The sequence below is a fragment of the Plasmodium falciparum genome (assembly GCF_000002765.6).
Source record: "Plasmodium falciparum 3D7 genome assembly, chromosome: 11".
In the NCBI taxonomy this organism is placed as follows: Eukaryota; Apicomplexa; class Aconoidasida; order Haemosporida; family Plasmodiidae; genus Plasmodium; species Plasmodium falciparum.
The window spans coordinates 47,882-63,085 of record NC_037282.1 but is presented as its reverse complement, the minus strand read 5'-3'; the positions used below and the strand labels follow the sequence as shown (position 1 = coordinate 63,085).

General features: G+C 17.8%; 3 protein-coding genes and 3 pseudogenes across 3 annotated transcripts, besides 3 other annotated features; 3 read left to right on the top strand and 3 right to left on the bottom strand.

The window, feature by feature from the left end:
- Positions 1–1,316: 1,316 nt before the first annotated feature.
- On the top strand, positions 1,317–2,158 carry PF3D7_1100900 (annotated as a pseudogene).
- Positions 1,317–2,158: a sequence feature (exported protein family 1, pseudogene).
- A 599-nt stretch (positions 2,159–2,757) lies between these two features.
- Positions 2,758–3,536, bottom strand: PF3D7_1100800 (Pfmc-2TM Maurer's cleft two transmembrane protein; the record flags this gene model as incomplete). The annotated part of the gene is made up of 2 exons (XM_001347662.2): positions 2,758–3,384; positions 3,468–3,536. 2 exons carry the CDS (start codon positions 3,534–3,536, stop codon positions 2,758–2,760), a joined length of 696 nt encoding a protein of 231 aa, XP_001347698.2.
- Positions 3,537–5,245: 1,709 nt separating this feature from the next.
- On the bottom strand, positions 5,246–6,294 carry PF3D7_1100700 (annotated as a pseudogene).
- Positions 5,246–6,294: a sequence feature (stevor, pseudogene).
- A 1,420-nt stretch (positions 6,295–7,714) lies between these two features.
- On the top strand, positions 7,715–8,663 carry PF3D7_1100600 (annotated as a pseudogene).
- Positions 7,715–8,663: a sequence feature (Plasmodium exported protein (PHISTa), unknown function, pseudogene).
- Positions 8,664–10,334: 1,671 nt separating this feature from the next.
- PF3D7_1100500 (rifin) lies at positions 10,335–11,463 on the top strand (the record flags this gene model as incomplete). Its single annotated transcript, XM_001347659.1, has 2 exons — positions 10,335–10,403; positions 10,549–11,463. The coding sequence occupies 2 exons, from the start codon at positions 10,335–10,337 to the stop codon at positions 11,461–11,463; spliced, it is 984 nt and encodes a 327-aa protein (XP_001347695.1).
- A 2,315-nt stretch (positions 11,464–13,778) lies between these two features.
- Positions 13,779–14,974, bottom strand: PF3D7_1100400 (rifin; the record flags this gene model as incomplete). Its single annotated transcript, XM_001347658.1, has 2 exons — positions 13,779–14,696; positions 14,921–14,974. 2 exons carry the CDS (start codon positions 14,972–14,974, stop codon positions 13,779–13,781), a joined length of 972 nt encoding a protein of 323 aa, XP_001347694.1.
- Positions 14,975–15,204: the final 230 nt, after the last annotated feature.

Genomic DNA, 15,204 nt, shown 5'->3' with positions numbered 1-15,204 from the left:
GAAAAACAATAAAATATACATATATATTATTTAGATTAATATATAAATATCTAATAAAATACCATTAGTATTAATAGTAGTATCAATATAAGTATTATTTGTGATAGTACTAATATTAAGAATTAATTTTTGTTCATTTTTCTTTTTTATGATATTCAAAAAAAAAAAAATATTAGAATACATGTGTAATAATTGATAAATAATATATTTTTTCAAAGAATACGTATGACTAAAATATACTAAAAAAAAAAAAAAATTTGTATCACACACGTATTATAAAAAAATAATTTATGTTATTAAAATATAAAAAGACAGACACTATCATTATATAAATATATATATGACGTATCTATCCCAAAACAAATATATATATAGTACATGCAGTAGATAATTTAATAAAATAATTTTTTCTTTCTAACGGAAAACAATTGTAGAAATTGATACATATATATAATATTTTTTTATTAATGTGTAATAGTGAATAATTATATATACATAACATATAATAGTTATACATTAATATATACCAAGGAACATATTAAAAAATATATAAAAAGTAATATATGTATAAATTAAAATTAAAAAATAAAGAAAATAAAAAAAAAACAAGAATAAAAAGTAAATGGAAAAAAAAGGAGTATTATTATATTATAATAAATGACTTTTGTCATCTTCTTTTATTTTCATATGTTTTGATATATTTCGTGAATTTTTGTACTATAGCGTTTTTGTTATGTTTTATATATTGTATCCCTTTTTTATGCTACTTGTAATTTTATGTATTAATAATATATTATATTTTTTTTAATTGATTATATTGGTGGTATTTTTAATAAAGAAAGCTTAAAATAATAATAAAAAATGAAATTAGGAAAAAAATATATAAATACAATATAATATATAATAAGATATGTTTTTTAAGGAATATAATTGTGAATTGAAGTAATATATTTATTTGTATTAAATTTATATTATAGACAAATAATTATTTTTTGAATAATATCTTTCTTATAATAACAATAATAAAATACATAGTAGTTCAAATGAAGATATTTTGGATGATCAAAATTAGATAATACAAAAAAAAAACATGAAAAAAAATTATTATGAAATTTTATATGTAAAACAAGATTTCGATATAAATGAAATTAAAAGAAAGTTTTATAATTTATCTTTAAAATATTATCTAAGATGAATAAAGTAATAATTTAGTGTTTCATAATAAATTTGAGAATACAAATGAGACATATAAAATATTGAGTTATCAGAATAGAAGAAAATTATATGATTCCGGTGATTTTGATGAATGAGATAAAATGATAATTATTGTTCCTTTTATATTTTTTAATTTAATATTTACCTCTGATATGATGTATGAATATATTGAAAATACCAAAGTACCTATTTTTGTTAAATTATTTTTTGGGAAAAGTATTTTTATTGAAGATATATTTTATTATGTTGGTAAGATTATGAAAGAAATGATGGAAGGACAAAATATAAGAGAATTAGATGAATTATTAAAAGATAGATTAGATTTATATATAGATAATGAAGATGGATGGGAGAAGTTAATGGAAAATTAAATTAGCATGTTATTAAAATCTTCATTTTCTAATTTTATATTAGAATCTATATGATGGACATATGAGAGTTTTTCTAATATTTTTTTAGAAGAAAAAGAAAATTCTGATATAAAAAAAAAGATATATATTTAAAAGAAGCTAATGAGAGAATGATTAGAAATTCAATTGTTTTGAGACAATGTAAAAGTCGTTTTATATATATAATAACAAATTATTATCCTTTTAAAGAACAAAATAATCCTTTTATAAAACAGGCACAATATGCTTCCTCATCTAATTATATATTGAATGATATAAAAAATAATATGGACTATAGTATGGATAATATACATAGAGCTATTGATAATTTATACTATGAACATATATTAAATTTATTAGAGGAAGAAAAAAATGAAATACTAGAAGAAATATTAAGGAATATTCTAAAAATTATTTTATGTGATGTTGAAACAACGGTAAGAAGATCAGCACAAAAAGTATTACAAAATGCAGAAGGAGATACAAATTTGATGTTTAAAAGAGCTAAAGGGTTACAATCATTGGGTAGAATGATACTACAGAAGGTTAATTGAGGATATATTATATGTACACACATATATAACGGATATCATTATATTATTATATATAAATAAATAAATAAATAAATATATATATATATATATAAAGGATTAATTAAAAAATTAAATTTCATTAAAGGAAAAATGTACGTATAAATAAATATATTATTTTTTTTAAATAATATTATACACAACATTTTTTCATAACATAATAATAGAAACACACACACATAGACATATATATATATATATATATAAATGTTTTACATTTAATTTTATATTTACAAAAGTTTTATTTTTTTTTTATTTTTTTTTTTTATATAAACTTAAAAGTGAATAATTTATTTTTCATCAGAATTTTTTTTTTTTTCACTTTTATAACAATTTAAGTACTTTCACATTGAAGATATATATATATAATTTATGATTATATATTTTGGCTAGCCAGCTAGCTATTTTATTATTTAAAAAAAAAATTAACAAATGAGTGAATAATTTTTATAATATTTATAATAAATGAAAATAAATAAATAAAAAAAAAAAAAAAGGTATAAAAATTAATTACATTATATATCTTAATATTAGATTAAATAAATAACAAAATATTTATTTTATTATTTTTTTTTTTTTTGGAAAAAATTTGTGCAAGTTTCTTTTATTTTTTTAAAACCCATTTTCATATCAGGAAAGAAACGAACAAGCATATATAACATAAAAACTGGAAAAATACATAGAGGATAAGATATAGAAGATGCTTCAATTAAACCCACAACTACACATGCTATCATTATAATGATTACGAAGAAGTTAATTGAATTAATCCAAATATTATTCCAGAAATTTTTTCTTTTTAAACATTTTATATCATTTTGCATACGAAGATACATTAAATAATTATCCATATGTTCTTTACATTCTTCGTTATTACTGTATTTTTTAAGTTCATTAATTGATTTATTTTTTTCTTTTATATCGTCACTATTCATATATTTTAATGTGAGATTTTTGATTTCATTTTTTTTTTCTTGAGTTATATTCATATTATCCACTAAATTAACTAGATCTGAAATTTGATCATCAGGATTTTTTTTTTTACCACCTTTTTCGCCTTTATCTTTTAACAATATATTCGTTAAGGTATTTCCATTTGATTTTTTATTTGTGTTGTTTTGTGCTAACATTCTGAATTGTATCCCTCCATTATGGTATGATGATTTGTATGTTCCATTTTCTACTCCATTCTATAAATGAATAAACACACACACACACATATATATATATATATATATATATATATAACTTATAATATATTATTATATATTACGTCATTAAATAGATTCGATGCACATAGTATTATGGTAAAAATATATATTTTATAAATATAAAAAAACATATTTTATTATTATTATTTCTTTATAGTGTATTCTAATATATAGATGTGAATTATTTATATTATCTATTCTTTTGAATTATGTATATTATGTAATAATATTATAAGAACATAATTTTGTTCACTTTTATTTTATTATTATTTTTTTTAAACATATTTATATATAATATAAATTAAAATAATAATAATTATTATAATGTTATAAATAGTATAATTTCACGTAATGCTATATTATTACATATATTATGAATCATTAAAAAGTGCTGGATTCTAAAGAAAGAAAAAAAAAAAAATAATAATAATAATTAAAAAAAAAAAAAAATAATAATAATAATTAAAAAAAAAAAAAAATAATAATAATAATTAAAAAAAAAAATAAAATAATAACAAATAATTATAAATATATAAATATATATAAATATATATATATATATATATATATATATATATATATATATATATATATATATATATATATATTTGTATTATTATATGTTATTTATTATCCTATTATACAACTATTATACATAAGTATATTTCTATATTATAAATGCATGCGTTATTCTAATTGTTTTTCGTTTTACTATAAATTATAAAAAATGTTCATAGGAAATATTAAAAATAACAACATTATTCTTATATTTTAATAAAACGCAACTATTATATATATATATATATATTTATTTATTTATTTTTTTTATTGTGAATTTATAAAAGAAATATAAAATAAAAGAGAAAATATATATCTTTATAGTAATAAAACCTATTATGTTAAATACAAAAAAAGAAAGAGGAAGAAAAAAAAAAACAAAAAAAAAAAGAAAAATTTATATTATATATGTTTATTATTAGTACTATTAATTGAAAAATATATATTATTATTGTTATAAATTATAATTATGGTATGAAAGTAATTGAGCTGTATAATTATACTTACAATATTGTTATATAAGAATAAAATCGTAGATCAATGCTATATAATATAATATTATGTAGTATATATTTCTTTTTCTCTTTTTAGTAAGTATAAAAAATATAATAACACATACAAAAAAAAATATATATATTATTAGATTATTATTTGAGTTAGTATCGATATACAAAGTAAAAGTAATTTGACAAGTATAACAATATAAATAATAATACATATATATATATATATATATATATATATATATATATATAATTATTTATAATTGTCGATAAATATACAATATAATTATTATATGGATATTTTATTCTGAATTGTTGTATTATATATATATATATATATATATGTATTAATAATTTTGTATAAAATATAGTGAGAGATAATATGTCTATTGTTATTTGTATTAATATAATTTTTTTTTTTTTTTTTTTTTATAAATGTGTAAAAATTTTTTTTAAGTAAAGAAAAATTTAATTAAGCAAGTGACGTATATAAAGAATAGTAAAAAAAAGAAATATTATATTTCATTTTTAAAAATATTAAAGTAATTACTTTAAATGATAGAGAATATATATAGTTTCTTTTATTATATAAAATCATAATAAAAAGAATAAATAACGAATATAAAATTTAAGGATTAATATTATAATCTATGCATTATAAAAGATATGAAAGAATTTTTTTTATTTATATAATATTATATGTGTAAAGAAACCAATTATCATAAAATGTAATTAATATATCATTGAAAAGTAAAATTATTCATATTCTATAAAATAACTTATCTACATAAATGTTTCTTGCATTCATATTTCCATGAATGTTTTCGTCTGTTGCGTAAGTATACATATAAAAATATCACAATAATAATTACTGCAATAAACACAGCAATTGCAATACCATAAGGTAAAAAATTTGAAGTAAGAAAAGAAACTTTATATGTTTCAGTAGGAAGCCATAAACCAACAGGAGTGTTAGAAACCTTTTCGAGAATAGCAGCACCGGCAACAACACCAGAATATACTGTAGCTTCAGATAAAAAGGTACATATTCCTACACCTCCAACACAACGTTCTTTTAAATTATCTAAATATTTATCATGCACTTTATTTGACGAAGTTAATATATGGTATGATTTATTTTTATTTATACATTCACAAGATTTATTATTAGATTTATTTGAAAAATTCTCAAAATCTATTTCTGTTTTTACATAAAAATTATTGTAAAGTTTTCTTTGCATTTCTAAATATCTAAGGAAACGCGAAGAAATATTTGATTTTTCTTTTTTTTCTGCATCATATGTTCCTTTTCTATATTTCTTTGATTTTGTTCTTTCAGTGATTTCCTTTTCTGTAACGTCTGTTATGTTTTGTTCCGTTTTTGCGTCATCCTTTAGATAATTATTTTTGTGGTATTTTTTTTCATTCGTACTTGTATATTCTCTTAATTTATCATTTCTATATATATGATTTGTTGTACGTTCAAATTATACTTCTGCTAATGATCTAAAATTTATTGGCACTAATACGAAGTTTTTGTACTTCATGTTTTTATATAATCGTTCATAATCATTCTAAAAATGAAGAAAACAAAAATATATACGTAATTAAAAAATTAAATTATATTAGTCTATATATTATAAATAAATATTGAAACGATGAATAAATATATTAAAATGTATGATAACAAAAGGTAGTTTTATATTGCATACATATATATGTACCCTTATATATATTTTGACTCTTTCGTATTTCTTACATTATAAATTAAGGATAATGTTACTAATATGATTGAAAATATAATTAATTTTAAATTATAAGATATCATTTTTAATATGTGTACTGTTATATTAATAGAGGTAATAATATATATATATGTGTTTGCGTAAACTATAAAGAAAAAGGGATATTTTAAAAATATATATCTATATTATTAGTAACATTAAATTTATATCAAATATTTTTTTTACATATAATAATATTTCTAAAAAAAAAATTTGTGTTCTATAAAATTTAATATAAATAAATTTTATTTTAATTTTTTTTTTTTTTTTTGAGATATATCAAATAATAATATAATTTTATAAAATTTGTGTTAACTGTATATTATTATAAAATAATTTTTTCAAATTTTATTAAAATCCTGTTAATATTATTCGTATTGTAATATATATAATATGTGTAATATTTACCTAAATATATATATTTCTTTATATTACTGAATTGTGTTGTTCAAATTTATAAATAAAATAGATATAATATAAAGCAAAACATAATATTTTAATACACTATAAATAAAACACAAAATATGTATAAAAATAATTAATATTTTTCTTTTATTTTATATAAAAAAAAATTACGTTTTCTGATATAATTATTTCACATTTTACACAATGTTATATATGTGAATTATATATTTTAGTATTTAATTATATATCTACTATACAACTGAGTGTAGAAAAATTAAATCACATTGAATATAAAAGAGAATATAATACAGTTATAATTTCTAAAATGTAGTTCTTGAGTTATTATTTAATTATATTTTATATTTATTAAATAATAATATATTTTTTATAATATATATTTGTATATGTTTTCAAATAGATATTTATAAATTGATCTATTCGTAATAAATTTGATTATAATTATATAAGGTATATATTTTATGGAGGTAGATTTAAATGATCTATTTATCTATAATAACAGTATTAAAATTGTGTGTTAAATTATTTTGATTTAAAATTATATCAATAATTTGGTAAAATTAAATAATATGTATAAATATTATATTGAAATTGAGATTATTATTATAATTATTTCATTATATATTAAATAAAATTTAAGAAATATATTTTTTTTTATTTAATTAAAATATTATATAAAAATCATGAAGTTTAAAATAAATGTTATTTATTATGTTAATATTATTAAGTGTATTATAGAATTTACAAAATAAAAATATTTATCATTATATTTTTAACTTTCATAAAAACATATACTTATATTTATAATAATATATTTACATTAACATAATATATAGAAATAATAAATATATAATAATACTTATCATATAAAATAATTTATTATATATATATATTTGTGAAACACATGTAAAACTGTAAAAGAGAAGTATAGGATGTATTTATAAAAAACAATTTCCATATTATACAATTTTAATATATTTTCAAAATGTATAACATTAGTTTTTAAAAATATTATATAATTATAGTAATAATACGATTAAGATGAAATATCATTGTATAGAATATTATTCTAAAGAAAACCACATTAAAAATACAAGGAAAATTTGTTCCGATAGGCAAATGTTTTAAAATTTATTATTAGTTACTGCAATAATATTAGTAGTAATAATAAATATCAGTTAATGTATGTGAATTTTCTTTATAATATCAATTTATATATATATAACTTATATTGACCTTTTTATATTAATTATTTTATCTTCAGAGTATAATAATATGTAACAAAGTTGAAAAAGCGGATGCGGGAATTTATCATATATATAGAAGAAATTTATCTGAATTAAAAAGTGTGAAAAATTAAGAATTAAGAAGTGGCAACGAAAAGGTTCAATTAAAAACTTCTGTAGATGAAAATAATAATGGTATTACTTTTGACTCAGAAGGTTCTAATAAAGAAGATTATGTAAAATATGATATTGTTACAACCGAAAAAAAATGTAAAAATATAAATTATAATGATTTATTAAAACAATTAATGCTATCCGAATTACGTACTGTATTAGATAATTTAGAAGAACGTCAATATAATGAAGATTTCTATGCAATATGGAATTGCGTTTTGGGTATATCTAAAGAAGAATTTGATGATATGTCAAAAGAATTATCGTTTTATATAGATGATTATTTTCATAAATATAAATATCAACGTTATCATCATTTTTTGGATAAGGATAGATCTGTATGTGCAGGAAATAAATACCGTACATTGTATAAACCAATGCATGATATTGGAGAAACACTATCATGTACAGATATTGAAAATACTCTTAATTTTTATAATTTAGTTAAATATGGAGCATCAATTAATGAAATGAAAAAATTTATTTGTTCATTTATAAAATATTATGATAAATTAAAAAATGATTTACTTAATGAACATAAGAATATATTTACCGAAAGAATGAAAAATTCACAAAGATTAGATATTTAAACTAAATTTATATGAATGTAAATTATGTTATTTTATGAGAATATATACATATATATCATTTTAATATATTATATAAAAACTTAATGTAACATATATTTATTAAATTCTTTATATCATATGTTATATAAAGGAATATATAATAAAACAAATATAAAATATATTATAATATATAATTATTCATGTGTATCCATAAACAATTTCGAAATTAAATTTTAATAGTATCCATGTATCTATTAACTTATGAAATGGATCGATCGTTTATTTATTGCACATAATGCTAAAAAATATTTTTTTCTAAAATAAACAAAAATATATTCGTACCATAAGATTCCTGATATTATAACAATATTTTAATATTTTATATTTTCTTTAATTTTTTTTTCGTTTTTGCTTTTTCATTTTGTTTTAGTTATTATTAATTTTGTTTTTTATTTTTTATTTTATTTTATTTTTTGTACTGATACATAGTATAATAATCATTATAAGAAATAATTACATTTATAGAAATATTAAGAATTTTTTTTTTTTAATTTTCTAATTACGTATAAAATAGAAATAAGTGATGCCTTGTTTTTTCATAGTATATATAATGTCGTGTTACTTGTATAATGTATAATAATATATTTATTAAAATATATAGTAATTAATTATTTTTTTAGAACATGAAATAATACAATTAATATATTATAAAATATAAAATACTATAACTACTATTCTAAGTTATATATAATAATAATAATACATATTAGGAATATAGTATATTTGTATAACATAAAACACAAAAAAAACTATACAATATAATAAATAATAATATTTATAATTTCCCATTTCATTAATTGGTATTTTTGTTTTTTTTTCTAATAATAATAAATATAAATATTTTTTTTTCATAATTATATGATTTAGTATTTTAATAAAAAAAATTTTTTTTAAAAAACTTCGAAACGTTTTTATATAAATTCATAATAATAAGAATAATGTTAGTAATAACCTAGATAAATTAGAGAGAAACGTATAAGATACAATAAATTTAAGAACAAAAAAAAAAAAATAAAAAAAATAAAAAAATTAAATTATTCTTTACTATTTATTAAAAGTTTTTTTCATATCATATATTATAATATACAATGTTTATTGTAAATTGTTTTATATAATTGAAACGATAACAATTTTATGTTGGAATATATATTTAATATATATATCCTAATAAGTTCTTATATACGTATTGTACACCTTTAGCAATTATTTCTTTACACATTGGTATATAATTTACAACACAAAGAAAAAACAAGTTGTTTGTAACTATAGTTTTACTTATATAAATATTTAAGAACAAAAAAAAATGATATTCCAATTTATCGTATGATATAACATTAGATTTGATTACAAATTAAAATGCAAAATTATAAAAAATGTAAAAGGTTATATTATATTATTTTTTTTTCTTCCTATTTATTATTTTTTAATTTTCTTTTTTGAATAAAAGGGAAAAATATGGTTGCAGTAAAAAAATATATTTTTATAATGAGAAAATAATTGTGTATTATATTATATATCTATAATAATATTTTAGATTAAACATATTTAATTCTTTTAATAAAACACAATGCATTTTTATATATTAATTAGTAATAATTTTAATCATAAAATAATATAAGTATAAAAATAAATATGAAACTGCACTACACTAAAATATTATTATTTTCCCTTCAATTAAATATATTGATGTTATCATCATATGTATGAATAAAAAATATATCATTATATATATATAGATGTAAAGTTTTATTATTTATATAAATATACCATATACATATAGATTAAAAATATATATAATCATAAATAACTAATTATAACATACATGTATATATTACATTCTTTATAGGCACATATTAAAAAAAAAATATACATTACACCACAAATACCAATTACTACATCACGAGTGTTAAGCGAATGTGACGTACAAACGTCAATTTATGATTATGATGAGGATATGAAATCTGTGAAGGATAATTTCGATCGACAAACCTCACATCGTTTTGAAGAATACGAAAAGCGTATGAATGTTAAACGCCAAAAATGTAAAGAACAATGTGATAAAGAAGTACAAAAAATTATATTAAAAGATAAAATCGAAAAAGAATTAACAGTAAAGTTCGGAGCATTACACACTCATATAACTATTGAGGATATACCTACTTGTATTTGTGATAAATCTTTATCAGATAAAGTTGAAAAAACATGTTTAAATTGTGGAGGTATATTAGGTACGGTTGTACCAGGATGGGGTATTCTAGGTAGCATTGGTTTTTATGGATTTGTAAATTCTATTGCTATTGACGTCGCGGTAAAAGAGGGTATTGCTAAAGTTCTTCATGAATTAAAAGAAATAACTGCTCTAGAAATATTACTTAACAATAAACTTGAAGCTCTAGTTACTCCAGAAACATATGCATGTACGAATGCACTTAATAAGTCTATAATGGCTGCAAAATTAACAATATGTAAAGCAAGTCCTCAACCAGCTCCATGTTCACCCAAATTGTTTGATCTTAGTGTAATAGCTCCTAAAGTACATAATGCTACAATGGAAGGTATTAACACTGCTAAAGCTGCAGAGGTCAATACATGGAATACTGCATTTTCATCACCTGCATTTTTTTCTAACCCTATCGTAATTTCTGCTATAGTACTAATTTGTATAGCTGTTATACTTTTAATTATTTATTTAATTTTACGTTATCGAAGAAAAAAACAAATGAACAAAAAACTCAAATATATAAAATTATTAAAAGAATAGATATAGGGCGTATGTTAATCGTGAAAGAGTGTCTTGTGTATGCATTACATTTAGTTGAATATACAATGTTTTTTTTCATTATTATTAAGAATCATATTTTTATAACTATTACGATTTCATATATAATATATTTTGTTACGAGGATATTTGTTTATTATTTATTGTATTAATTAATTATTCATTATTAAATTTTTTTTTAAGACATTTATTCTTTAATAAATAATGTATTTTTTAATATAGATTAAATACTCAACACATATGTAAAATTATATCTAATTGTTTAAGTATATATTATAACACATATTCAATAAATTTGTTATATGAGTTGTTATGTAATGGAATATATAATAACCAAGATATAAAATGTATTATATTATTATTATAACAAATATATTATTAAAAATGAACAATCATATTTATATAAGATATATTCATAAAAATAAAGATTAATATTTTTGACAAACAATATTATATATAAAGCCTATCATATTATATATTAATATATAGGTATTTATTTATTTCATTTCTGCTATTTTGTTCAATACTTTATTACAAATAGAAGAAATATGACGAACATAATAAATACAAACTATAGAAAAAAAATACATAAAATACATAAAAAATGAACAAACCGACATAAAATAAGTAAATGAAATGAATAATAATCTAAGAGAGAATGACCCCAAAACAAAAAATAAACAAATAAAAATATTAATAAAATTTATTTTATTAGTATAACAATTATTTTTTTTTTTTTTGCTGTGTAATTTCTATTTTGAAGTGATTTATATATATATATGTAAGAAGTAGGAGCGTGTTATATATGCATATATAAAGTAATTAATGAATAGAAGAAATATTGTATTTTTATGTTATATGTAATTACTAATTATAAAAAAAGTAAATTAATAATATTTTTGAAAATTTTTTGTATATGGAATAATTATAAGTTTGATTTAAAAAAAAAGACTAGAACAAATATAGAAAATATAAAAATTTTATATTAATAAGATCAATTATGTTAAATAATATATTTATGTTACTTTAGAAACGTTCATTATGTAGATTTATGTGCAATAAATGATCGATGCATCCATCCAATTTATAAGCTAATAAATATATTGATACTATTAAAATTGAATTTTTAATTCGGCAATTGGTGATAGATACTATCGAAAAATTATATATATATATATATGTATATAATGAAGAACCAAATATAATATTTGTACAATTTATAATATAAGTGCTATTAAATCATAAATATAGTTTACATAAATATATACTTTTTAATATTTTAGTACACAGTAATTCTTCCTATTATATAATTTAAAATATAAAACAATAAAGCATTAATATATAGATAGAACAAAAAAAACTATATATTATTATTTTTTTATTAATTTATATGATATTAGTATTTATAAATTATTTTATATTTCTAATAATGTTAATTATATATATTATAATAGGATAAAAGAAATCATATATAAATATTGCTACGACAATGCAGTTGTAACTTGTATATAATATATTTATATGTATATATATTTTGTGTTTTATCATTTTAGAATAAAAATTTTTTGATTCTGATATACACATATTATTGTATAATATATGTATTGATATAACAAAATATCTATGTTCAAATATATTTTTTGCTGGTTAGAATAAATTAATTATTATATAGAGTTATTTATATTATATATGTGTTAACAATCGTGTTCTATAAATAAATATAACATTTTTTTTTTTTTTAGTAAAATTAAGAATGAAATAATAATTAATATATATAATACTGCATACTATACATTATATTTAAATGGAACATATTTATAAATATATTATAAATATAATATGATATAAATAATAAGTATTAATGTGAACAATTTAAATTATATTTATGTTAATTTGAATTATATAATTAAAATTGCAATTTACACAATTAATCCATACAAGAATAAGATAATAATATGTTTATTTTATTAAATATTCAATTGTATAACATTTCGTACGAAGAATATTATAAATATATATTACATTGTTCTTAAAAATTATCTTATATATATATAAGAGATATATTTTAATAAAAGAAATTATAACTTATTTTCTTTTATTAAAAAATAAAGTAATAAATAAAGAAACAAAATAAATAAATTTATAATTAAATAAATAACAAAATAAAAACAAACAATGAACATATATAAAACATAATAATAATAAAAATATTTATTAATTATATTATTCGTCCTATAATAAGCGCAAAATAATTCATTCATTAAACTACCTGTTATCATCAACATAATAAAACATATCTATTCTTTTAATAGTTTTATGTATTGTAATTTTTTGTTCATTTTGATTTTCCTTCGATAACGTAATATCAAATAAATAATTAAAAGTATAACAACTATAGAAATGACTACTATAGCTGAAATTACAATAGGATCAGTTAAGAATGCTGTTATTGTTGTAGAATCAGAAAACGTTGTATTATAAGCTTCGGCTCCTTCCCTTCCAGCGGCTGCCGCTTTTTGTATTATTCTAGAAGTGCTTTCAGGTAGTAGGCCTTTACAAAAAACTTGAGATTGAGCAGCAGCCCCTACACATTGTGTATCTTTCACATTTTGAACTAAACCCATTAAAGCATTTGGACATTGGAAATTTGTTGTAGTAACCAAATCTTTAATTTTTTCCCCAAGTAATCCACGAAGACCATTAACACTCTCTAAACCCACAAGAGCCGCTTCCATACCAGCTTTCGTAGCAGCCTTTACTGCTGCAGCATATACTACAGTTCCACCTATTAATCCCAATTCAGGTACCGCCGTAGCGAATATCCCTGAACATTTTAAACAAGTTTTTTCAAATTTATCTGTTACTGATTTTTCGCAAATACATGTGAGTATGTCATTGGTGTCTATCTTTGTTTCCAATGCTGAAAACCTTTCTGTTAATTCCTTTTCGATTTTGTCTTTTAAAATAATTTGTTGAATTTCTTTGTCACATTGTTCTTTACATTGGTCTTTTTTAACTTGCATACGTTCATTGTATTCTTCAAAACGTTGTGCGGTACGATCATTAAATTCTTTTATCACATCTTTCATTTCTTGGTCGTTTTCATAATTAGATTGTGCGTACAATTCACATTCGCATAATGATCTATGTGATTTTATTGTTTTTGTATTTGATGTATGATATGTGCTGTTGTTATGATTCCTTTGATTATTTACCTATTATAAAATAATAGATATAGGTATATATTATAATTAATTGTTTATTATTTTATATATTTTTAATAAATATGTATATTTTGGCTACATATATAAGTTACATGGATATAAAGATTTAATAATTATATATATATATATATATATATATATATATGGTATCATAATAAATATATATATTATAATTATATCTATGAATATATTACTCATTTATCACATAATGTTACCAATATATTTAATGGAAGCGCAAACAATAATATATTAATATAATGGATTTTCATTTCTTTCTATTGTTATATTTATAATAATTATGATTAAAATTATAAAAAAAATAATTGATATATAGTACCTTATTTTATTTTGTAAATAAATTAAATATGCTTAACCTAAAATATTATTATAATTTATTTAATATAATTGATTGACTGCCATTATAAAAATATATATTTTTTTTATAGTGGAACCATATACGCACTTTTATTTATTACAAAAAAAAAAAAAAAAAAAAAAT